Source organism: Phaenicophaeus curvirostris, chromosome 6 (genome assembly GCF_032191515.1).
Source record: "Phaenicophaeus curvirostris isolate KB17595 chromosome 6, BPBGC_Pcur_1.0, whole genome shotgun sequence".
NCBI classification, from domain to species: Eukaryota; Metazoa; Chordata; class Aves; order Cuculiformes; family Cuculidae; genus Phaenicophaeus; species Phaenicophaeus curvirostris.
In genome coordinates this window covers 26,794,449-26,820,651 of record NC_091397.1, presented here as the reverse complement: position 1 = coordinate 26,820,651, position 26,203 = coordinate 26,794,449, and the positions used below count along the sequence as shown (strand labels likewise).

Sequence of the window (26,203 nt, the reverse complement as noted above, 5' to 3'; positions counted from 1 at the left end):
CTCCAGTTCCGAGACATAGCATAATGATACTGTAGCGCTAAGATCTGCTGAGCATCGAAACTACAAATCTGACTTAACTTCCTACGATGAAAAAGTGCACAGATATGCTAGGATTGATTTCTGCTAATGCTGTAACTTACCCTTGGGTAGTCTTTAATAAAAAAGATGGCAATTTACGGTGGCAATAATCTTGAAGTTTCTGTAAGGTTTTTTTTCATAGTCTTTCAATTTATTTTGTATTTTAAATAAAAAATAATCAGCAGTCATACTGAGTTTAGCTGCTTGATTCTTCTAAAATTAATTCACTTAAAAGCTTCTGTTAAAATTAACCTGAATTCTTTGATACAGCATTGGTCATTATTCTTATGTTTTGAATTATATTGACCAAGTAAAAACTCTGTATATAAAAGTGACATAAATATTATTTTGAGGGGGTTGAGGAGTTGCCTTTAACGCTAAGCTTTTAGGTGGGACAGTATTTTTGCTTAGTTCCTTAGGTACAGCAGTTCCATGTGTAATCAAAAAATTTATATTGTCTGTCTGGAAGTAACCAGGAAAGAGATGCAAAGATGCAAAATAAAGAGTAATCATAAATAACATAAATATTAATAAGAAGAACGGAGGAGTACTATTTTAGTATGACTAAAAAAAAATAGCGGTGTAATTTATTTTGCCTCATCTGCATATAGTAATACAATTATATAGGTAAATTGGAGGCTTAATTTCCAGCAAGAAGAAAGAAAAACATTTTTCTTTATTAATGGTTTCTTCTGCTGTCCCTCCTCTTTCTGAGCACACACAGACTTTTCCTTCCCAGCTGTTCAGTGTGTGCTCACTATTAGCCAGTTAAAATCATGTAGCGAAGTATAATTACAGACCCTGTACAGATCTGCTTTTATTTAAGTTGTCAAGACAATTTTAGGTGTATTTCTAGAGACTTTATAGTAATCGTAATAAAGTTAAAACATATTGGACCTGCTTGGACAGCCTCAACTCTGCTATAGAACATAAAAATTAGGTACGGTTACAATGGAGTTCATCTAGAAAGTGGAAAATGCAGTCCCAAATTAATTTTTATAAAGGAAAATGAGGTGAAATTCCAGATGAATTTTGCCAAATAACCGATCCAGTGCAAATGTTTTATTAAGCTACTAACAACATTTATGTTTCAGAGAGTAAGAAAGATAAGTCCACATCTGAGCTGCATTTTCTCTGCGGCATTGCAGTGGAGATAGAGGGTGTATGGACTGCAATTCCCACACTTCTTAGATCTCCTACTTGCAAAATTAGGACATTTCTAAGTTGTAGGCTAAAGGAGTCTGAAGATGTCATACTTGCTTTCATTACTCAGAAGCCTAAATTACATACAGTTCTTTCTGTTTGACAAGGAGGGCTGAGCTATGAAATGAATTTGAGCATTATATATACTGGGGGCAGGGAGGGGAATCTCTGCACTGTATATCTGAAAAAATAAGAACAACTGCTCTCACACAGAAAAGTTTTGGTATAGTTGAGATACTTGTTGATTGCTCTCATTAGATTTAAAAGCAAATGGCATATATCTCTTGAACTCTGCACAGATTTATTCTCGGAGATCTATTCTCTCTCTAGTCAAGGAACCTAACTTCCCTTACTTTCAAGGGGAGATCTACCTACATGTGTAAAAGCCCAACATTCACATTTCTTGTTTCAGGAAAAGTTCAGAAGCTCCTGATACATTTTTTTTTCCTTTATTAAATCTAAAGCTCTTTTCCTTTAATGGAAAATTTATCTTGTTAAATAAATTAATTAGATTTAAAGTCTGATATAATTAATATAATGTAACCGAATACATTGTAATTAATTAGGTACTTCTAAAGTGTAGGTTTCTCCTCTTAACCTCTTTATTGTAGTTTATTTTCAGCATACAGAAATGATTTAAACTATTTGTAAACTTTTTGTACAAAAAAACCCCAGCTAGATCTAGACTTACATCTAACTTCATATTTGCAAAGCCATTGTATTTCAGCGGTGCTCTGTTTTAATTGCATCTGATTAATTCCCAGCTAACCTTAAATTTAAGTCTTATAATGAAGTTTGAGAAGACAACATACAGTAACATGATAGCCCTTCGAAGAGGTTGTACCAAAGGGTGGGGAAGTTCCTGGTGTAGAGTTCCTACTTTTCTTTGACCTCACCCCACATTTCCTTGCAGGTTTGACTGTTTTAAAAAGTAGTTCGCTGAAATTTTCACCCATTTAAACTAGTCATTCCTGAAAGCAGTAAGGAGTGGTGCAGAACATGATTTCACTATATTTTGAATTTTCCTTTTGGATTAGCTAAATTAATTTTGATTTTTTTTTCCAAAAGTATTTTCCCATAATGATTAGAGGTACTTTCCCCTTTTGCTTTTCCTGTCCTCTTCCTTCTCATTTCCTCTAAATAAATAGAGAAAAAGGAAATTTTTCAAACTTTAAAACAAGGAAGGATGCATAGGGTTAGGTTGCTATGTTTCTGATTGCAGAAAGAAATAATTCTGAACTGTTAAAAAGCCCATTTTTTCCAACAAACATATATGATATTATTTCAATTTGAAATGTGTTCTTTTTGCTTATTGTATTAGAAATAAGGGCTGCAACATTTTATATGAACATACAGTGTAGCTTGAAACGTGTATTTGTTTTGAAAATTATATTTTATTATACATCCATTTCTCCTATTACTCCTTCTTTTACTGGCAATAAAATATTTTAGTGTTAACCAGTGCAGATTCAAAAAAACGCAAAGCTTCAGATCAGGAATTAAAATCCCTCTTTCTTTGAGAAAAAGGAAGATACTTATTAGTTCATAGTAGTGTATGATGTGACCAAGAAATAATGGGTTACAATTTTAATACAGCTACCATGCCTTAAGACTCGAAAGGTCTGTAAATCATTAAATGATTCTACAACTAGTCAAAATAGACAAGTAGAGCAGACAGAACCAAATGTTAACATATTTGACAAGTCTGTAACTTAATTGCTTTTATAATGCCAATCAAGTAGACTTCTGAGAACTGAATTATCTATAATGTGGAAAATATCAAATCCACAATTTTAATTTTTTTCCCCACTGCAGATTTGGTCAGTGCTTATAAACAAACTTTATTCTTGTTTGTTTCTACGTAGCAAGGTTGTTAATATACTGTTGTAGGACTAGTGTCACAACTTTTATCTGAGTCTTGGAAATCTGTCTGAAGCAGTAGCAGGAATGTACTTCTGTTCAGACTAATTGCAATTCCATTTATGAGCATTTTTACATGAGTGTTTGAAGGAGCTTGCTTTATGTTTTATGTACAAATGGATGTAACAGGACTCTGAGATTCTAGCAGCGTTCGTTGTTTGAGCTGCTCAAAATAAAACCTTAGCCAGACCAAGAGAAGGCTGCCCTTGGAAGGCAAGTAAGATTAGCTGGAGAAAAACACAGTTCTGCCTGAGCATCATGAAAGCTGTTTCTATGCTAGCTTGGTTGGGGTAGTGAAAAGCAGATGATTTCAGGGCTCAGGAAATCTTGTGATCTGAAGAAAAAGTATTTACTAGATGAACTCCCATTGCTAAAGAGCATCATCAGAATCCTGTATAGATATGACCACAGACAAGAGGACACAAAATAGTATGAGATGCATTGTCTGGATTTTTGAAGCCTGGCTTCATCAGAAAAAGAGGTAACAGAGAACTGAGCTTTTGAGAACCCAGTATGCTTTGCCCTTGGCATACAGTGCCATGTAATTAAGGTTATCACCTTTGAAATCTGCAGGAAAAACAGTTGGTTTGGAGGGATGTCTGTTACGCGGTAGCTCTTCTGGTAACGGGCAAGTCCATAATGAAATCGCCTCTGCAGCTGCTCCACATAATTCATCTGATGTTCTTGGGATCTTTTGTGATACAAACACCAAAACTTCTATAGGTAGTTTGGAGCACTTGCAGTGGCACTCCGTAAATCTGGCTTCTAAACCTTGTTCTGTCATAGAGTTAGTATGTGATTTTGTGGTAAATCATTGAATGGTTCTGTACCTTGGTTGGCCTTTATTATACAATGAGGATGGTAATTCTTCCATTCTTGCATCTCTTGAGTGCGTTTCTAATTTAGGTATTTTTTTATGACAGGGAACAATCTTTATTTTGTGTCTGTGCGATGCTCAGCACTTCAGGAACCTTGACTCTAATTAGGATTAATGGATGCTAGCAAATGCACAGGAAAACAAGCTGCATCTGACAACTGGCAAGGATTAAGGGCCTGGTACAGCGTACGATATTCAGTATGACTGAATGCGATAAACAGTTGACTAAAAATTTTGGAACTTGCACCTGCTTGTCTTTTTGTAAAGTGAACAAGTAACCAAGGAATGGTAGACAGTTTCTTTGGCAGAGGTTGATTTTGGATAATTATATAATATGTTGTCTATGTATTTTAATAGTTGCCGTAAATTGTTTTAATTACTGTCCCTGAGTAATATTGTTAGGAAATATTAACACACTAATAGCAGTGTTAATCTTTTCTTCATCCATGAAACTTTAGAAGGTGATATGTGACAAGTTGAATGGGATGCAGAAGAAGATCTAGGTTGACCCTGAATGCTCATAACTGAGAGCAGGAAGAAGGCTGTGATTTGAAGGTGGTATTAAGGCTAATTAGAAGCACAAGAACAGCTGATGGTCAGGAGCCACTTAAAGGAAAAGAATCTAAAACTTTGTTGTGGAATGGAAAACAGAATTTTCTTCCCGAATTGCTAGCTGTATTGTCTTCAGAATGTACACTGAGGCTTTCAAATGGAGATTTGCAAGCTCTAGGAGTGTTTGGTCTGTGTGCTCATTTCTTATCTAATCTCATAAGAGCACAAAATGCAGTTACATTAAAAAGAACAGGGATTTCTTGTCTTGGTGTAATGAGGGGGGGGCGGTGCGCAAATCTGTTTATTTTCCAGTAAAGTGTGTTAAAAGTTGATTCGAATGTGTGAAGAAGTGGAAAACATTTTGACTTCTTAAATTGGAGTGGTTTTAAGCGGTTGTTATTAAACTAATTTTTTTTCACTATGGAGTGGGCTTTATTTCCCCATGGACAAAAAAAAATGCCTCAGCTATTTCTACTTCTCCATGTTGTCGCATGTGTATTACTGTATTACTGTGCACATTGTACTGTATTACTGTGCAAGACTATACTGCCATCGAGAGGTGTTGGGTGATATCTTACCAAGCACAGAGTTGAAGAACTGCAAAAATGAAGTAAAAGAAACCAGCTTGTTTTTAAAAATTCACATGTGTGGATGTGTAGCTAGTTGTCCGTCTCTTAAAGCACGTTGAACATTTTATGGGCATGCAGATTTCTAGCTATGTGTGTGTATGAGGAGTTCTTGGATGACAGAGGTCTTCTCCTTTTATTTTCTTCCTGTATATCAAACCAGACCGTAAGTGCTTGTGGTGAGGTCAAATGTTAAATTCTTTCAGAATAACATGGGCCCTTACAGATAATTACCTATGCAATACATCTAGCTATCTACCGGTATAAATAACTCAAAATTGCAGTTTTTATTTTCATCACATAATAATAACTGAAAAGTAATAGATTTGCTTTTACAGGCAGATCATGTGTTTCTTTAAAAAAGTATTGGAAGAGGTGATAAGGAATTCAGAGTTGAGGGTATTTAGGTTTGTAGCTTCAGTATAGAAAAATTGGTGTTACTGTTAAGTATATATTAACCAGTTAATGAAGTTGATTTTGTGACACTTAGTGGAAAAATCATAATGTTTGAGCAACCTGAGTTTAAACTGTTTATTCTGGGGAAAAAAAAACCAAAGAAAGGAAAAAACCCAAGAAAGTTGCTTTCTAATTCTGACCTTTGAGAGCATATTTAGAAATGTTAAAATGAGATACACTTTCATACATGAAAGTTAGCAAACAAGACAATGATGTTCTTCAAGTTTTGGCCAAGCAGGGTGAATGAGCAAGGTGATATGATGTGCTACTGATGTTTTGTCTGTTCTTTCTGCAATGTTTTATACCAACACCTTGATCAGACTGGGAAGAACAGATTGATGAGATTTCACTCTTAGCATTCACTATGAAAAAACTCAGAAAGAAGACACAAGCTATGTTATTTTGATTCAGGCTACTGATTTGGACATCAGGTTATCTGGAAACAGAAGCTGTGTGTGTTTGAGCTTGAGGGATGCAGACACTGAGCATTCAGTTAACCTCTTTACCTCAAATTTCCTTCTTGTAAAACTAGAGTCATTGTACTTTTCTCACAGGAGCGCTGGGAGGAAATACAATTAATATTTATGAGACACTTGCATACTATGATGATGAATAACACAATAGGAGTTACCAGTAGTAGACAAGCAAGAAATCATTTCATTAGAGAATATGGTAGCTATCTCAGTTTGCTTCACCCCATTTTGAGAGTAAGGAGCTGCAGTTACCAGCATATGTGGTTAAAAACCAGGTTGATAAAAGCTCCCCACCAGGCAACTGTACTTGTTACTAGAACTGCCTCAGTACAAGCTGATAAATCAGCTTTCCTCTTTATCACAAAGCAGGCAGGTGGTAGAAACCCTTCTACTGAGACCTTCTGTCAGGTGTTGTCTGGGTCATTTCAGTTATTCACCATTTGATTTTTGGAGTATATCTTTGATCAAATTCAGAGGCTGTTCAGGGAGTTCTGGGCTAGTACCTGTGCAGTTTTGTGGAAGGACTTACTTGGAAACTTCCAGTGTGTTTCTTCTGACCTGCTTTATGGGCAGCAAAACTGGTAGTCTTTAGTAATGCCTGGTGCATGCAGATCTCAGTGTTTTACAAAATTTGAATGTAGTAGGTAAATAATAGCATCCTCATTATTCAAAGAGCAAGCTGAAGCAGGGGAAGTATTGTGTAATTTGCCCAGAGCCACAAACATCTAATGATGCAATTGTCAATGCAGCTAGGCTGAACAGGCGAATGTAAACATTTACATAGGCTAGCACCTGACCCATTCATGTGAATTCAGAAATTATTTGCCTTTGTTCTCCTTTAAAATCAGTTACATTCTTCCATTTCCTTTCTTTAAATATGGCATTAACTTATAAACATTTTAATAGATTTTTAAATTGCTCAGTGTTTTGGTGTAATAATAATAATAATAATTTTAACTTAATTTTGTTGTCATCTTTTAAATTTTAATATGGTTTTCCTGTAGTGAAAATTCCAGTAACACTTCCTATGGAGTCGTGGCACAATGAACTGCAAGAGTATCATACTGGTTTGTTTGTGCTGACACAGATCAGTTGGTATGGGGTTTTAAGTAGCGTATTTTAGAGGACGGCTGTGGTATAGCAAACTTGCAAATGAATTGCCAATTGCATTGTCATCTGCAATTGAGATTTTATCCTTTTAAGAAGAAAATACATGTAAGAGCATGTAAGAATGCTTAATATTTGTAATACATAGACCTAAATATTTATTACAGAGGAATTTGTAATTTACCATAAAGGCCTTTCCAGGATCTTTTTTTAATTTGAGACTTCGCAAGGTGAGTAAATAAGTAAAAGAAACCATCACAATTCTTTGTTTAGGGTGCTTACTTACATAATATGTTTCAGTTTCAGTGCAAAACTGAAGTCAGCTTATGTTCCAAATAATTTATCAATCTAATTTCTCCTGGCAACAAGAACAGCAGTTTTGTATGTACCAGGATTCTGGTTTGGTAAAAGGAGTTAAATTAAATAATGCCAATTTGAAAGTCAAAACCAGTTGAGTTACACAGGAGCATGCTTTTTCTGGTCAAAATAGGAAACATTTGGGATATTTTGGGGGTTATGTAAAGACTTTAATTTGTAACCACACTGCGTATGCTCAGTCTAAGTGGCAGACAAGAGAAGTTGTTCATGTGATTTGCCGTTTCTTCAGCATATTATTTAAACCATGTTACTGTGCATATTTTTTATTTTGAATGATAGTTGATCTGAGCTATGATTAATTCTTTTAACATTTGGGTAATTTAAAAAAGATGTGCACATAGTGTTTGCATACTAGATATGGCTAGGTGCAAGTGCTTTTAAGTACAGCTTATTTCATGTTAGTCATTAATTTCCAGGAAAAAAATTGTTCTTGTTTCATTGTAGGGAGGGTGAGGGTTGTCCTTTGCATAGTTTGTGGGATTTCAGAACCTAGGGAAGGACATAGCTGTTGGGACACATCGTTAAGAAATTAACAGAAGTTAAAATGATGCACTGTTGAATTTGGACCAGGTGGAGTTTGAAGGAGTATTTTTCAAATACACTTGGTATTTAAAAGGTGTTGCCTTTTTTTTTCTTGTTTTGAATTTTTGTCTTGGGACCTGTCAGTGTAACAGAAAGGTTATGCCCTGCAGTGTGTATTTCGGATGAGATGAACTAGAACAAGCAGGGAGTTTAAAATGCTTGTCACTGTTGTGTTTTAAAACTAACTTTCAAAATCATTTGAGTGACGTCTTCCCAACAAATGGAGACTGACATGCTAAAAACATTAGTAGTTCTTCATAAATGGAAGCCTTCAATCTGTAGATCTCCTTCACTGCCTGGTGCATAAGTAATGATGTGGAGCTCAGACTTTTGAATCAAACAGCATTTAGTAGCACTGAAACTGGTAGATTGGCGGAGTTTTAAAAATGGAAAAGTTATCTGTATTTTGGAATCCATGTGTTCTTTGTTTTATGAACTCATGCCAAAACTGAAAAGCTTCTGCCAGACTTTTACTCTTCAATAGGATGTTTTTACTAAGTACTAGTATGCACTTCTCAGTTACTTTACTTAGTTATTAATACTTCCTTTCACTTCATTACTTGCTTTACAGTGTTCTTAGCATGTCAGTATTGCATAAATTGGTGTTGGTGAATGTGTTCTTGCAGCAAGAATTGAGCTAGTGTCTGTCTGATGTAATACAGTGTCTTGCAGTGGCTGACTTTTTCCTGACCACTCGTCTTGTGGAGGGGTGGGTTTCTTGTCTTGTGAGCTGCAGTTTATTAACTAATACTAGAACTCGTCTGCTAATAGCTTAACCGAATGCAGGAGGATTAAAAATGTCTTCTCTTGAATGTAATAGGGCATGCACTGCAAAGGATCTAATGAGTTAATGTACTGCCTTCCACTTTTAATTTCAGGCTGGAGGTTCTCAAGTGATCTTTACCAATCCACTGGAAATTGTCAAGATTCGATTACAGGTGGCTGGAGAAATTACTACTGGTCCACGAGTTAGTGCCCTCACTGTATTACGGGACTTAGGCTTCTTTGGTCTCTACAAGGTATTTTTTTATATATATATATATATTTACACACATGAATTAAAAGCCAATTATGAATATGTTTTAAAATCATTTCATTGTTCTCACAAACTTTCATAGGTGGACATGATTGTAGTTTTTTTAAAAAAAATCTTCTTTGTTTTGTGATATCTTCGTTTTTTCATTTCTAATTAAGGGAAGAAACAGTTTGTCTTGTGTTTTTAAGTATGTGATTCTTGTGAATCTTACTTAGATTTCTTTTCTCACTTCAGCAGGTGTAAGTATTGTTCACTGAGGATTAGTTTGTAATTCCTGATGTTCTGCCTGCAGTCTGCTTTATGATATAGGGCTTACAGTTTTGGAGCTGTGATTTTGTTCTATTGTGTTTGATTCAGCAACTTTCCCATATGTCATTGTTAATCTGATGATGGGAATTAATTGCAGCACAATAAATACAGACAGTGGGAGCCCAGCATAAAAATAAACTACTAAAGCAAGCTTCACCTTGCTAGTTTAGAAGAGCATTGCCACAAATAATATCAGGAAAAGCTGCTTTTATGAATGCGTACTACACACTACAATTCTGATTTCTACATTATTTTCCTTACATAGATACATGAAAACATAGAGATGAAGTTAGGTTTAATGTTAGATAGCAGCAGGATTAGAAACATCTTCTGTGGAATCTAGTAGGATGTATGCTGCAAATAATTTAGAGGATTAACGTTGTGCCTTCTGCTTTTAGATGAAGGGGATTAGATATGGAAGCATATGAAAGGTCTAGGAGTACTTCGAGATAGCCATTACACACAGTACTGACACAAAATCCATAATGAATACCGTACACTACAGAGCACCGTGTGGTGTTTCTTTAGATTCTGCAGACTGATTCTCAGAAGAGAGCTTTAACACTACCCATTTGTCCCTGTATTTCTGGTGCAGGAGGCAGTGTTCTTCTGTTTCTTATTTACAGCGGCAACTGTAAACTGAAGACGCTTCAAAAACCACCAAATGGCCTCCATCCCCCTCCTCCACAATATTTAAATTCTGTCTCCATTTTTAAGCATCCAGTTGTTTTAAATTGTTCTATTAACATTACAAAGAAGAAGCCTGCCTGGAAGGAGATGTATGTATGTTTTGGCCTGGAGAGAAGTTGCAGGTCTGAATGGGATTTGCCAGAGAGTTGTTTTTCCCTTTAAATCGACTTGCTAATTTTTTAGGTGTTTTACTGAAGCTCATGCTTTTGTGTAAACTCCTAGTAAAAGTCATTATGGTGTTGATCAGGTCAACATTTACAACTGAAAACATAGATATGGTAAATAGTCTGCATCCCTGAGGCTGTGCAGGAATGGAGGGCAACTACTGACTTTTTCTTGGACTAGTAAAAAAACAAAAACCACAAAACATAAAACATAGAACGAGAAAGTGTGATCACTACTTTACTGAAGTTAGTGTTTTTTAGATTTTTTTTTTTCCCCTCAACACCTACTCTTGATGGCTGAGCAGAGTTTGCTGCGTTTTTCAAATTTTAAATGTCGTTAATGTCTTGGATTGTATTATGGGTTATTTCTGTTTTCTGGAGTAGATATTTGCTGAATATTTGTAAGGAATGCACCAGGACAGGAGCTGGTTGCAGCACTATATTGCATTGAAACAGTCAGTTATTTAATCACAAGCTACATGGTTTCATTGGTTCATTCATTTAAGTCCATTTACCTCCAAGAAAAAAAGAATCACAGAGGGTTTTGTTTTGTTTTTACTCTTCTGTTATCTCTGTTTCTGTCTTTCTCAACCCCTCCAACCCACTTGTTATGTTCATGCCTTTTTATATGTCTAGTTTGGATTCACAAAAGTGTGGCTAATGGTACAAAACTAGAAGATTTAGCCTGACAATCACAGTCATCCACTCATCGAAGCACAGGCCACACAAGAAGGCTTGTGTTCAAGCCAGCTCTGGTTTGGGACAGGTTTTTGCTATCACACTTTGGCACTGTAGCCAAAAAAACCCCAAATCAGTCATCTTTCCCCTATTCCAGCAAGAGTGTTGGTGCAGCCACATAATGATCTGGAACAGGAAACTCAAGACTCCTTCTCCTTATGGCTTCGTTATTTTGAACCCAGACCAGCTCACTTGGTGGCTCCTCATGATGGTTGTATCCAGGCAAAAGGAGGAGTGGCTTCATGGGACAGCTCACCCATCAGTCTATCAGAGGAGTCCCAGAAAACACTGCCCAGAGGCATTAATGGCCTAAACTGAATCTCAGCCAACTAGATTTGGTAGGTGCTACCTTCTCTGGTAGTGCTTCTAGTAAATTAATTTAGTGTGCGTGATGACCAAGTGTACATCAGATAATAACACGTGGTTCTACTAATGAGAACTGAAATATCTCAGTATATGTGGAACGCTTGTCCTTTTAATAAGTCAAATTAGCTTTGAAAGTGTAAAACAGGAATGAGAGATTTGTGTCTATTTCAGTACTTTTCATGCTGTTCACTTTAACATGAACAACTCTTTCATTTGCATCTTAAGTCTTTATTTTCTTCCCCTCACCACAAGAAGGATGTTGAGGCTCTGGAGTGAGTCCAGAGAAGAGCAACAAAGCTGGTGAGGGGGCTGGAGAACAGGCCTTATGAGGAGCGGCTGAGAGAGCTGGGGTTGTTTAGCCTGGAGAAGAGGAGGCTGAGGGGAGACCTCATTGTTCTCTATAACTACTTGAAAGGAGGTTGTAGAGAGGAGGGTGCTGGCCTCTTCTCCCAAGTGACAGGGGACAGGACAAGAGGGAATGGCCTCAAGCTCTGCCAGGGGAGATTTAGGCTGGACATTAGGAAAAAATTCTTCACAGAAAGGGTGATTGGGCACTGGAACAGGCTGCCCAGGGAGGTAGTTGAGTCACCTTCCCTGGAGGTGTTTAAGGCATGGGTGGATGAGGTGCTAAGGGGCATGGTTTAGTGTTTGATAGGAATGGTCTCTTCCAACCTGGTTATTCTATGATTCTATGACTTTAACTTTGTCTTCTGTGTCTCAAGACAAAGCTTGTATTTCAAAACTTGAACGTACTTATTTTAGTAGATTGAAGCAAGACTCCATTCATACTGCTGTAGAAGAACAAGAATAGGTGCTTGATTTAGAAAACAGTTTTATTGTGAATCTTGGAGTTTGTTTATAGGCTTGATGGGCCTTCACATGTGTATTCCAACTACTGAAACACTGGTCTATCTTAGCCATGATTTAGGACCAACTGATTAACTTTTCTTTTGTAAGTGTTGGAAGCAAAATTCTAGATTTTCATTGCAGGTTTTTTAATTTGAAATAAATGGATTTCTTTTTTCCCCTTAAGTTTGGGTTTTGTTTGTTTTTAAATTGTTTGCCAGTCCAAAATTTAAATGTAATATTTCATTTCATAGTTGATAACAAAAATTTTTTGTTTCATTTTTTACTGTTTAGTATGGCCTGAATTTCTTTTCTGTTATCGTTTTCCCCTTCTTCTTTTGTGGCTAAAAGTAAGCAAAACCAACGAAAACTAACAACTCCATCACTTTTGGCTCAAGAACATAATCTTCCTCCTTTTCCACTTGACTTGTTAGAAATTCTTGTAAAACTGTTCTAAGAAAGGTTGACTGGAGTTTTCCACAGCTATTTTCTCCACTGATCACCCAAATACATCACTTGTGATGTCTGGATTAATGGATATGAAGTGCCTGTGGTGCTCTGTCCCTGGAAAAGGTGGAGACGGCCACTCTCTAGGTGAGACCAAGTAAGGCAGGATAGTATGAAAAGCTGTGCACAGGGACAGGATCCTAAGCTTCTTACAGAATTTTCTTTAAAGTCTTGCTTTGAGATGGGAAGAAAAGGGTTCATTCAACCTAACAGCTGGCTGGTGAAATCCACAGAGAGTGAAGAGGAATGATTTGTCTGTACTGCCAGTAGTGGAGCAAAGAGCCTTGTTATTGAGATAGAGTAAGTGGAGGGATGTCACATATTTCACAGGAAGATGGAACCCGGAAGATATGATGTTAACTTGAAACTGGTGTTAGGATAATGATAATTTTTCCAAATAGGAGCATGGATATTCGCGAGAGGTTGCTTTTTGTGATTACTAGTCAGTCTGCAAGCTCACAGTAGAGCTGAAGTGTTTCCATTGTTCGTCAATGTAAGTTTACTTCTGTGTTGATATGTTACAAACCTCTTAAATCAGGGGTGGTCATCCAGTCTACTGCACACTGGCTTTTCTCTCACTCTGCTTTGGTGCTGTTCTGTTTACCACATTGCAAGGATTGCAGTGAAAATTGTCTTTTCCCAGTTCAGAAATAAATCATCGTGAAAGCTGTTCTTACCACCGTAGATCAACCTGGCGTGCTCTGCTTACATCCTGTGGATCTTTTATGCTGAAATTCAGGTGAAAATCTGTAAGAGTCCCATACAGCAGTCAGCAAAGAAGAATGTACTTTCATTAATTATAGCTGCAGCCAGAAGATGTGAAGAATTATGTGTCAGTCTTAGCTTCATGAGGCAAATCCTACATGTCTTAACAGGATCTACTACTTGTTGTTTGAATTGTTATATTTTATATTAATTTCTACTTAGGAAGCACTTCTTATGGATTTTAGGATAAAATGCCCCACCCCCAATATAGGTAATTTCAGTGTTCCTGTCTTGCATTAACAGAGAAAACCAAGGCACAGACAAATAAATCTTAGTCTCATGTCAACAAATTAACAAAGGCAATGCTATTTAAACCCTTTTTGCATCCAGCTGAGTGAATCTTGTATTGATTATGATTGTAATTATCCCAGCATTCTAGTCCGAATGAATAGCCATTTGAAGACGACTGTGAAGCTGGGTTGTGTAGTTTTGATGCTGCTCTGTATTAGTGAGAGTAATGTTCTTCTGGGTCATCCTACTATTCTGGTGACACAAAACAATTCACAGTAGTAGTCTGCCTGATGTCTCTGCTCTGTTTGCAGACTTGATGTTAGAATCAGAATAGTTTGTGTTGAAAGGCAGTCTGGAGGTCATCTGGACAACCAGACCCAATATTCGACCACTTTCATGGTTTAAAACAAACAAATAAATAAACAAAACAAAAAAAAACCCTCACCCTTTTCCTAATGCCTACTTGGAATTGGCCATGTTCCAGCTTCTGTCCATTGCTTCTCATCCTTTCCCTGTGCACCTCCAAGAAGAGTTGTCTTCCTTGCACCTTCCCTTCAAGTAGTTGAAGAAAACAGTAATGTCTCCTCCCCAGCCTGCTTTTCTTGGAGTTGAGGTCACTGAGTTTCCTCCACCTCTCCTCTTATACCATGGACTACCCAACTGGCTTGATGACTGCATGGGACTCACTCCCGTGCGGCAACATCTTTCTTGTATTGGAGAGTCCAGAACTGAATGCAGGACTCCAGGTGTGGTCTCACCAGTGCTTAATGGAGGGGAACAATCACGTCCGTTTCACCCCTGCTACTGCAGCCTAGGCAGAGGCTTCACTGCAAAGAGGTGTTGCTGACCCTAGCTTAACTCAGCCCCCATTACCCTCCAGACCTTTTCTTCAAAGCTGATTTCTGGCCACTCAAGCTCAGCCTGTACTGCTGTGTAGGGCTGTTCAATCCAGAGGCAGGACTTTGCATTTGCTGATTTGAATCTTATGATGTTCTTGTCAGCCTGTTTCTCCATCCTGTGAAGATCTCTCTAAGTAGCTGCCATGCCCTATAGCACAATAGCTACTCCCTCAATTCAGTATCATTCACTGACAGTGCAGCTCAGGTTCCACCAACTATGAACATGCTGTGGCAGACTGTCTCAAAAGCCTTGCTTATAGTCAAGGTGTGCAACGTCTGTGGCTGCTCCCTCATCCACAGGTCTGGCAAACAGGTTAGTGAGCTGTGATTTGGTAAATCTGTATTGGTTGTTCCCAATCTCTCTCTTGCCCTTCATATGCTGGGAAACGGCTTCTAGGAGTATTTGCTCTGTAAACCTCCCAGGAACAGAGGTGTGCCCAAACAGCTCGTAGTTTTCCAGATCTTCCTTCTTGCTCTTCTTCAAGATGCCTTTTTCCCTTCGTTAGGGCTGACTGCACCTTTTGAAAGTAGTAACAGCCTCACAAGGACACAAACGGCTATTTGGGGACCACTAGAGATCTGTCTTCTGGTCTTCCATATTGTGTGCGTACAGATGGCTTAAGTGGTCTGTCTGTAGGTAATGCTGTGCTCCTGCAGACTTTTCTGGTATGCTTGTGGAATTGAGAGGCCTATGGGCAGATTTTGCTAGTAAAAAGCAATGCAAAATAAATTTCTCTGCCTTTCCCATGTCCTTTGTCACTAGGTTTCCTGCCATCATTGAGCAACAGATTCACAATTTAATTACTTGTCCTTTCGCTGCTGCTGTGCTTATAGAAGCCCTTTCTACTCCACCTTCACATCCGTTACTAGGTCTAACTCCAGCTGGCCCTTGGCTTTTCTGACTCCATTGGTGCATGCCTAAGCAGTGGTTCTGTAGTGCTTTTGGGCAGCCCATGCCTACCTCTGCTTCCTTATTATTCTCTGTATTTGAGCTCTATCAAGAGTTCCTTCTTCATCCATGCAGACCTTCTGACACGGTTGTTCAACCTTCTGCACAGTGAAATGTACCATCCTAGTGCTTTGATGAAACTGTCCTTGATGATCACTGTTATCTTGGTGTATCTTTGTAACTCTAAAAGTTTTTGTTTAAGGAGAGGTCCGGATCGGATAAATTTAGATTTCCTTTCCTTCTCCTCCTTCCTCATCAAAGAAGTAAAGACCAGTAGGTCTGGAAAAAGGCGAGGGTTTTTTCACTCCAACTAATTGTACATTATAATAAGGACAACAGTATGAAGTCAAAGCTTCCTCTCAGACTCACTGTGCCTTCACTGGTTGTTCCAATACTAGGAATCCTGTAATGATATGCAACTTAGAAATAAAAATGCATGTTAATTTCCGCAATAAAAAGATTGGGCACATACAGCTCATTAAGCAAACTGCTGGGTTGAACCCCTGTAGTTCTTAAAAGCTAGAAAGCAAATATTTTTTCTGCCTTTGTCTAAAATTCTGAACTACTTGTGTAAATAAGTGTTTTAAAACACTGTGCTTCTCAAACCCCAGCTGCTCATTTGGGGTGGCACACTGCAGCACTTTTGCAGAAGGAATTTGTTTCCTCTATTTGTCCTCTTTATTCTTTCTGCTAGTAATTGTTGCTGTGAAAGCACCAGGGCATGGAAGCTTACAACTAGTAAATTCTTCTTTAGGTACAGATGTTTTGTAGATGACAGCTATTCTCAAAAATAGAGAGACAACATATCCCAGTCAGGGAAAATATAGTTTAACCTAATGCAAAATGTTATTTGTGTTGGCAGGAATGGCAAAGGCTACATTTCTGGTTTTCAGCATTTTTAGTAGATTTTATTTAATTTCTGGTCACAGCAGACTGTTGAAGTGATCATACAAGATTAGCTGACATATTTTTTGTCTTCTGCCTGTCTTACACAGTAATATGCATAAAGTCCAATTAAAGTCAGTTGAGTTTATATTCTCTTGGTTACAAAAGACCTCTTTAAAGTGCTCATGTAAGTACACCTTGTAAATAAATCTACTTACTTTGTAGATCATGGAGACTCATATCCATATAATGCCTGCCATATGTTTAGTAAAATATTACTCTTTTTATGAATAATCGTTCTGAATAGTACTTTACAGCACAACAGGCAGCGCCACTCCATAATTTTGCACAACAAAGTTGTTCTGTGATCCCAAGAAGGTGGTAAATAATACAGTGGTAAATGATTCTTCGAGGAAAGGATATGTCAGTTGTGGCAATATTTATGATTACAATTACTGGAAGGTATTTAGCTCAGATTCCTGCTTTGGCTGATAGCACCAACACAGTTTGTATTTCCAACACTGGTCAGAAAAGCTGCCAAAAGTCTCTTCTTTTTTTGACAGCTTCATAAATGGGCTTCTGGTGTATTGACCTGGAACGTGTAATCTGAGGTGACAAGATGTGTACTGCACTTCTGCCTTGTAGTTTTGATAACAGCTGAGGTATTTCACCTCTGGAAGCTATGGATTTATTGCAGGATGATAAACATAAGAAACACAGTACTGGAAGTTTGGAGTTACATTAATTTGCATCCACGGTGCCTATTTGCAGCTGTGTTCTCATATGTGAGAACCTGCTTTTTGGAAATTTTCTGTGAAAATAACAAAAAAAGCACTTCTGACTAAGAAGTGCTATAATTTTTGTCTGCAAACTGAATCTGAATTGCTGGCACAGCATTTGAAATCAGCATTTTGATGTGCTCAATGAGTTTGATATTTTGGTTGGTATAAATATATGTGAAGAAAAAAACCTATAGCAGCTTTTAAGGCAATGTCATTTTGTAGTAGAAAAAATTACAGTCCTTGAAAGCAAATGCCAGTAATGTTCGACTGACTGTTACAGAACCTGTTAGGTGCTGTTAGGGCTCTGATTCCAAAGGGTTAAGTCTGTAGTAAACCCAAGAAGAATGCAAAATTATCAAGAAATGACATGCTGCCTATTGTTTGTAGCTGTAGGATCAAAATAACAATTATATATGCCAAATAAATTCTAAACCTGTAAAGGAGAAAAAGAGGGGGTGGCTGTAAGTACAGGTGCCAGAAGCATTAAATAACCCTCTCAGACAAGGTGCACCACTGTTGTCTTGAATGCTGCTAGGTCCCCCCAGTCTGGCATTTTTCCCCCTGCACTAGACAATGTGCATTCACTGCAGGAGACTAGGTTAAGCCCGCGTCTCCCAGACCTGCCGGCTCCTTCTGCCCAACCCGACACAGAGGTGCCTTTGTCAGTATAATTACCCTCCCCTTGTAGTAGAAATAGTTTGTTTAGAGCCTTATTTGCAGGTAGAGCTGGTATAAGCAGGAATTAGCACGCTAAAGAATCTGCCCCGGCACCGACTTGGGCATATTTATCCCGATCTTTGACAATCAGATTTTTTTTCCTCCCTTGGTTTATTCGGTGAGATACTATCCGAAATTAAGAGCCTTAAGGTTATTACAGAGATTGAAGATGAGAGGCAACTGGCTGTTGTATGAGGGAGGTGCATGTCATGGTGTGTAGCATCTCCCAACAATTTCATGCCTGGCAGGTCTGCACTTTGGCTGCCAGCATAAACTCGGGCAGATGATCCTTACAGCTTTCTGAGGATTGATTAAAACTCCCTTTGGCTTTCAGCATGTTGTCTGCATCAAAAAGGTGCGAGAAGTAAAATACATGTTTCTTTTGCTTTTCAAGATACTGTGGCCAATCTTCCTAAGCCTTCCTAATTGGCCTAGGCTGGTTGCAGATGATTAACTTGAAGTTAAATGAGGCCTGCTTTTAAACATGCTTTCCCAGACTTTAAACAGAACGATGTGGGGAAGCTTTAGACTGTTGCGATGCTGGACTGGAGCCAAACTGGGATATTATTAAAGTGGATCCAAGTTTTGATCCAGGTTTTGTTTACACTAAGCCAACTAAATTGATGGACATCCCTCCCTCTCCGTTCCTGAACATATATTATTACTGATACTAACAATATGCCATTTTTGACCCATGAAAAAGAACATTTTAATGAAGGGGGAAGAATACTAGCAGCTTAGGCTGAGTTAAGAGTTGCTTGGATTTGGAGTTCATTGATTTCCGTTGGTTATTTTAACTATGTCGAGATATTTCAGAGTATGAAAAAATACTTAATGATCAAACGTCGTGCACGTGTAATTACCTCGACAGAAAAATTATGAAACTCACTAATGAAGACGGCACAGGAGCCAACGTGATTTCCTTGCGAAAGATTTATTTTCTAAAAATAAATCTTTGAAGGAATCACGTTGGTCTGTGAACGTTTCATTAGTGAGTTTCATAATTTTTCTGTGAGGTAAATACAGTGCAGACATTTGATCATTAAAAAGTTATTTTTTTCATACAGAACTTGGTAAAACCCTAGTCTTGTCTTTTTATGTGAAGATTAAAGGTAAACGGTAAAATGGCCTTCTGTTGCATAGATTTCTTGTGTCTATGGTGAATACAAAAGTCCCACCTCCTCTGTGCCCTCAAGGTAAAGAATATGGGCTTTGCAGGTAACTTTGAGAGGAGAATCCAGCCCAACATTGCTTTGTTCCTTGGCTGATAACCCCAGTCAGCATGGGGGAACTGACTGCAATGGCAGCACTTTAAGTTCCTTTATGGCATTTTTCCTTAGTATATCTCAAAAGGCATAGCTAAAAACAATGACTGGCAGCATAAATCATACACATCCAGCTGAACAACAAGGCAAAGGGTCTTAACAGCAGGAGTCATTAACCTCTGAACCAGATGTCAGGGGAAGTGATCAATTCTCGATCTGAAAACATCAAGAAATAAGCTGAGAAAGTGCGGAAAGCAGTTGGGGTTGGAACAGGGCATCTTGTGCTTGCTAGGTAACCACAGAAAGTCTGACTAGAAGATCTAGGGGCTGGTGTTAGATAAATGTTTTCTTCAGAGGTATTCTCTGATGGCAAACTGCACTTATTATCATCTCCTATGAAGTGGCTTGCAGGACCTGGTTTTAGCATCACCTATCCTGCTCACCCAACTGCCACTGCCTTTTGAAGGCAACTTTTCAGTTTTTCTGACACCATACAGCTCTTGTATCTTTGCTTGATAACCAGCATCCAGTTTGGAGAAGCACTGCATTTTAACTGCTGTTATAGTACAAGCTAAGCTTAGTGGTATGTCTTGGCATATCGTTAGATTTAATTAAATTCTGTAGATATTAGCATGTCCCCTGTGAAACTTGTGGCAGTGAACCATGCCTTGGTAGGCTTGCACAGGAGAGGTAGAGTAACAAGGGCACCCCAGGAGGGCTTATGGTTGAGCCTTAACCAGTTTCACCACAATTCCATCTTCTCTTCAGTGAGAAGAGGCTTAGGCTCATCAACAAACAACTTATTTCTCAAGCTCGGAAGATTTTACCCGTTTTCCAAAGCCACCTCCTGTTTGTGGCTTCCTGCTGGTCCTGGTGTGTTCAGGCCCTGATGTCCTCTGGATCTGCATATTGAGGAAAGGCAAATTGCGAGTCCCTTTTGCTGCTGGAACATGGAGATTATTTGTTATTTAATTTTGGTTGCTTCTCCTAGTGGCTTTTTTGCTTCCCCCCTTGCTTAAAAAACGGTTGATAGCTTGTTGCTAACCCAAAACTTTCATTGACTGTTTGCCACCCTCTTAAGTTTGGAGCCTGCTGTATTGCAGGTAACTTTGTTGGCTGTTTGTACCACTTACAAAACTGATAGCAAGGCAAATTTAACAGTGAAAGCTGAAACATACTTGAAAGAAACTGTATCCCAGATCCCATATGTACTTCAAAAATCACAAATAAGTCATCCTGTTATTGTTCTGCCCAAGAGTTAGTGTTTTGGCCCTACTGTCCTTCTTTTTCTTTCTCTTGATTTATGTTGCATTATCAGTTGCAATGTCTTCATAGATGCATGACCTGGGCACTAATTCCCCTGAAGTATTTATTGTAAGTGGGAATGAGTGGGGACAGACCTGTCTTGTGTCTCAGTCTTCTTCATACACTTCTTAAACTCCCACCACAGGTGCATGGCTACAACGTCAGCTATTTAAAATTCTGCAAAGGTGTGATTGGAGCTTACTGCAACACATGCTATTTTCTCTATTGCCGGCAAATAACTGCAGTACTAGGGAGTGAGGGAGAACAAGTAAACGAAATAAATACGATCACAGAAGTTACTGAACCAAGACACGATACAGACATTCCTTAGCAGCGTGAAATACATGGATCTTGAAAATTTTTGAGAGAAGGAATCGCCTTTTGCAATAAACCAAAAAATACTGTTGTTCTATTCTCAGATGTTCATAGTTCATCATGTTAAATTTGCATTCTCAAAACTTGTTCTTTCTTTCGACACAGGGTGCTAAGGCATGTTTTTTGCGTGATATCCCCTTCTCTGCCATTTACTTCCCTTGTTACGCTCATTTGAAAGCGTCATTGGCAAATGAAGACGGGAGGGTTAGCCCTGGAAATCTACTCTTGGCTGGATCAATAGCTGGTAAGTGCCTAGATTCCTTTTTGCATGCCACTGTATTGCATCCGCAGGTCAGTAGTTCTGACAGTGAGAACTTAGAAAAGTTCAGAGAACCATACACATTTTGCAACCTTGTGCCCAAATAACAGAAAGCCTCCGTGCTGTAGAGTGTGTTGATGGTAAAAATAAAGGTACTGTGAATTCCTGGTATGATCATAGTATTCAGGAGGAAAAACAAAGGGACAGATTTAAGTGCCGATGTTTTATCATCATATATCACCTTTCTCTGTAAAGTTACCGTGCCAGTTTTGTTTGTGGCTGGCTGGCTGGTAAAGTTTCATTGAAATGCTTTATAAATAAAATCACGGCAATTATGAAATCCTTTACGATAAAGTAATCTTGAATTTTAGTATGTGGTGTGTAAATGCCATAACAGCAGTACTGCTCTCCAAACACAATGACATAGCCCATGACGGAATGATGACAATTACTTGCTACCCACAGTATCCCGTGTAGTTACTTGGCTTTGTGAGAATATTGCCCTTTATGTGTGTGTATGTATATACACATATTAGACAAGACAGAAAAGCCTGACAACATTTCTGTTGTGCCATGACTTGCTGATTGTTAGTGTATCCAGATGTGACAGAGATGCTGAGTGTGATCTTGAGCTTGCTTGTTTTAGCCTGCTGCATAGAGGATGGAAGAGCCAAATCAGGCTTAACTTGTCACAGATGCAGTTGAATGGGCCAGAGCCTAAGGGAAAAGACTTAGACACTCTTTGTAGTCTCAGCTTGCCTTTATGTCTGGTGCTTAGCTGGTCCCTGGCATTGCACCCAGCTTCCACAACCAAAGGGGACCACTGTTTGGTAGCTGCCTCCTGGAGAGGGCAGCTTGAGAGGCCTGCTCCAGCTACATCCAAGGTTTTTCCCTTCAGGAAATAAATGGGCTTAAAAACATGTGCGATAAGATCTTTGTGAGAGTGTGTAGCAAGCAGGAGGCCTCCCATCAGTAGTTATTTTCATCGTATTCATTGGAGGCTGCTTGGTCTCTCTGAGCTGCAGCCAAGTTTTTCCTCCAGCTTGGCCCTTGACAGGATGCTGCCATGTGAGAAAAATGGTGGAGTGACATGAATCCATTACAGATAGGTAGCTGGTGGTTTAGCTATGTATTCTTGTTTGATTTTAAGCTTTCTTCTCCCTGTGGAAACTGGCTTGGTCAGGATTATACACAGGGCTATGTCTGTTGAAGGCCAGTATCTGGGCTTAGGATATAACCAAAGCTTGATGGTGCAGATCAGTTAGCCTGTATTGTTGAAGTACTTAGCTTAAGCTCTTTGGATTGGCTCTTTATTCAGTAGCTCCTAGTCCAGAAAAATTGACCTGGCATTAGGAAAACCATCTGTGTGCTTAAAAAGCCCTTGTCTTCTCCCCTCCTCCACCCCAAACCAGGGCCAGCCTCCAAGCCCTCCAAGAGGAGCTTACAGCCAGCTTATTTCTCACCCATTTTAATGGAACAAAACAATTTTTGAACTTCAGATCGTATTTACAGACCTGAAATATAAGCTGGCATTTTTAAGCCAAGCCATTTCTTAGATTTTCCTATTTTTCTCTTTCTAGCCATTGTCAGGTGATTGCAGACTGAGATAACCGTCCCTTTGAAGTTCAGGCACAGAAGCAGTCTTTATTGTTGCTGATACGGCTTACCAAACTAGCTATAATGTGAATTTCATCCAGCACTTCCTGTGAATCCCATCCTAGGTTAACTCTCATGAGCAAATTACAGTGTTAAAGATACAACACTTATCGTACTGTGTACAAAATAAAAGGAATTTCTTTTATTGGGTACAAGTATAGCATGGTGGGGTCATATGTGCCCATGTTTTGCCATGAGAAAGTCATGGGGTGACAAAACAAAAACTCCACCACCTCTGAAACGCTGACTCAGTCTCTGGGCTGATGTCTCTGCTCTGCCTGGGAATCTCATTGAGTCATCAGACTCCAGATGTGTGCATGAGTGCTCTCTGGGTGTGGGAAATTCCACCTTTCCACAGCCCAGCGGTGTTGGGATGTTCAGACTGGACATGCTCAGATTTGCACCTGCATCCTTTGCCAGTGAGTGTTACTTGTGCTGGGTATGTTTTCTTCCTTTTCATTGTTGTTAGGGACATGTGCAACATGGGTGTCATCTCATCTAGCTTGATCTGCTTCTGTTTTTCGCCAGATGTCTCAACCTGTTTTGCCACAGCATTTTCTGAGATGATTCTAATATTAGCTACAGGATCTCTCCTTAATTTTCTCCATCTGCTTATTGCCTCCATGAACTTCCTTCTCCTGCCCTTACTCCTGTTTTTTAGTCTCAGCTCCTGCTGTGTCATTTGTCTCATTTTGATTGTAAGCTCCTCATGGCAGCGACCTGTAAATTTTTGTTTGTCTGTAAAGTCTTTTGTCCTGTACAAATAGCTCCTAAAAACAGGATTAAAAACATCTTTAGCTGCAAAACGTCCTCAGTAATAAGGAATTAGGAATAAGGAGATGGACGTCAACGTGTAGTAAGCAGAATTGTTTCTAAGTATATCCTTTGGTTTTCCTTGAAAACGCTGGTTGGCTTTTGTAGGACAGAAGTCCGGTTTTAAATTGAAGGCTCAACCAACATCCTGGTGTGGGTAAGGCTAAGCAAAGAGGGATTTCAACATTTCTGGTGTTCAGAAACCTGTAGTGGGTTTTAGCGCTTGCCTGCCAGGCTGACCACTGTGCAAGTTCAGCTTGCGCGTTGTTTTGGGGGGTTAGGGAGAGGAGGTGGAGTTCTTAATTTCAGTGAAGGCACAGGCTTACATCTCTCAGAGCAGTCTGCAGAAGGGTGCTCTGGTGCTTGAAGCCAGACCATGTTGGCTTGGACAGCAATTGTTACAGAATTATTAAGCCTTAAAAATAAAAAGCAGGGGAGATTTCTGCATCTACATCTGACCAAGTTGGTTTGGAAGAGATGCAGAATAGAAAAGTAATAAAACCATAAGAGACAGTGTCTTCTGGGTATAGTCTCGGTGCTTTTTTTTTTGGCTTTGTTTTTTTTGGTTGGTTTTTTTTCAATTCTGAACATGGGCAGCCCCAGCTTGGATAGGAGTGATTTTAGAAATACCACCCACTGGTAATTTGGTATTTTTTGCTTTCAGTTGATTATCTGCCAGGGTAAATTTAAATCTTCCTCCAAGCATTCTGCTGAGGATGTCAGCTGTGGCTTTGCAGCTGAGCAGTCTTCTGTTCCTAATGAGAAGAGAGACCCCTTTTTTTTAAACCTTAGCTCTCATGCCTTGATGAGCGTGCACAGCATTATCTGTTTCTTGGAGACATTGCTATGTGAGGGAGGGGGATGGGTGGATGTGCATGTACAGGTTATTCCAGCACAGTGTGCAACCAGAATGCCAGGAACCACAGAGAGGCATGAAAAAGAAAGGGAAAGATCGATCTCACCTCCAAAAACTTTGTGCTTATTAACTATGCAAGTTTCTGGCTAGCACTGAAAAATCCAGCCCATGCCTTCCAGCTCGGCAGGAAGCATGTGATATGGTTGTTCCTCTAGGAGAAGCTCTGAGTGAAGCCACGTCCACAACGGCTGCCTGTTGTTGCTTTTTCTCCTTTTCAGCTTCTGCTTAAATCACATGTGGCTGAATTTTCCTGATGTAGGGCACTGTTACCCCTAGGTAAACGAAGCGTGTAGTAGATGTGACAAGTCAGTGGTGCCCACCTGATGGTCCTTGTGTTGTTTAGGTATGCCTGCAGCCTCTCTGGTGACTCCTGCGGATGTGATCAAAACAAGGCTACAGGTTGCTGCCAGAGCAGGACAAACCACCTACAGCGGTGTTGTAGACTGCTTTGTAAAGATCCTTCGAGAGGAAGGTCCAAAGGCTCTGTGGAAAGGAGCAGGAGGTGTGTAATTCAGCTTTGATTACTAAGTGGTTTCTAATTGTGGGTTTTGTCACTTACGAACTCTCCTTTTCTTTCAAGCTCGTGTATTTCGATCTTCTCCTCAGTTTGGTGTAACTCTGGTGACTTATGAGCTGCTGCAGAGATGGTTTTATGTGGACTTTGGAGGAGTGTAAGTATGTGGTGTCTGAATCTGCTTTAGACTCCGAAGCTGCACTTGGTTCTGGTTCTTGGTGCTCCTCAACTTGTCAGAGTCAGGGTCTTGCTGTTCTGGAGAACACGAAGTAAATAGTTAAGCCGTACTACACTGTTGGAGGTTAGGATGATATTTCAGTACCTGTTTCACAGCAAGACATTACCACATTTTATATCACCATTTCAACCTAGGGACTTGTGCTAATGTAAACAGAGGCAGTGAGAGGCTAAATAATGGGCTTGGGATGTAACTTCAGGGGAAATGTGGCGCCTGCCAGGTCAGGATACACTCTGCGTTAGTCCTCATTAGTGTGGTGGAGGAGCTGTGCCACTGATTGCGCAGGGCATTTCACATCCAAAAGAGTCTATAGGAGTGACCAAGTGCAAAACCTATCAGCTCTGACTCCTGTTTTTGTCAATGATACAGATGAATGTGCATATCGCTGTTCAACGCGTTGCAAGCAGCCGCAGGCCATTTACGAAACTTTGGGGGCAATAGTTTGAAAGCCACCACAAAAAAATTACTTAAGCTCTGCTAGGTTCCTGGACTGGTTCTGCTCTGTAGCAGAGGCTTATGGACCACCACTCCCCTACACTGCAGTTTTGATTAATGCACTACAAGTTTTATCTGGATTTGACAGTACTCAATCAATAAAAAGGCTCCTAACTGTTCTGGAAGGTTTTAAAACTAGGTATTTCTCATTACATTGTAGCATTTAATTTTGTCACTTATTGGGAGGTACACTGAGGTGTCTCATTCAGCTTGCTTTATGGAGGAGATTTT

At 39.2% G+C, this 26,203-nt stretch overlaps 1 protein-coding gene across 3 annotated transcripts in view; it reads left to right on the top strand.

The window, feature by feature from the left end:
* Positions 1-26,203, top strand: part of SLC25A13 (solute carrier family 25 member 13) — a 102,768-nt gene that overhangs the window by 71,618 nt on the left and 4,947 nt on the right. For all 3 annotated transcript variants that reach the window (XM_069859678.1, XM_069859679.1, XM_069859677.1), the window contains exons 14-17: positions 9,131-9,271; positions 21,187-21,325; positions 25,069-25,227; positions 25,306-25,396. In XM_069859678.1, the coding sequence (XP_069715779.1) occupies positions 9,131-9,271; positions 21,187-21,325; positions 25,069-25,227; positions 25,306-25,396 (530 nt within the window). The remainder of the gene's footprint in view (positions 1-9,130; positions 9,272-21,186; positions 21,326-25,068; positions 25,228-25,305; positions 25,397-26,203) is intronic.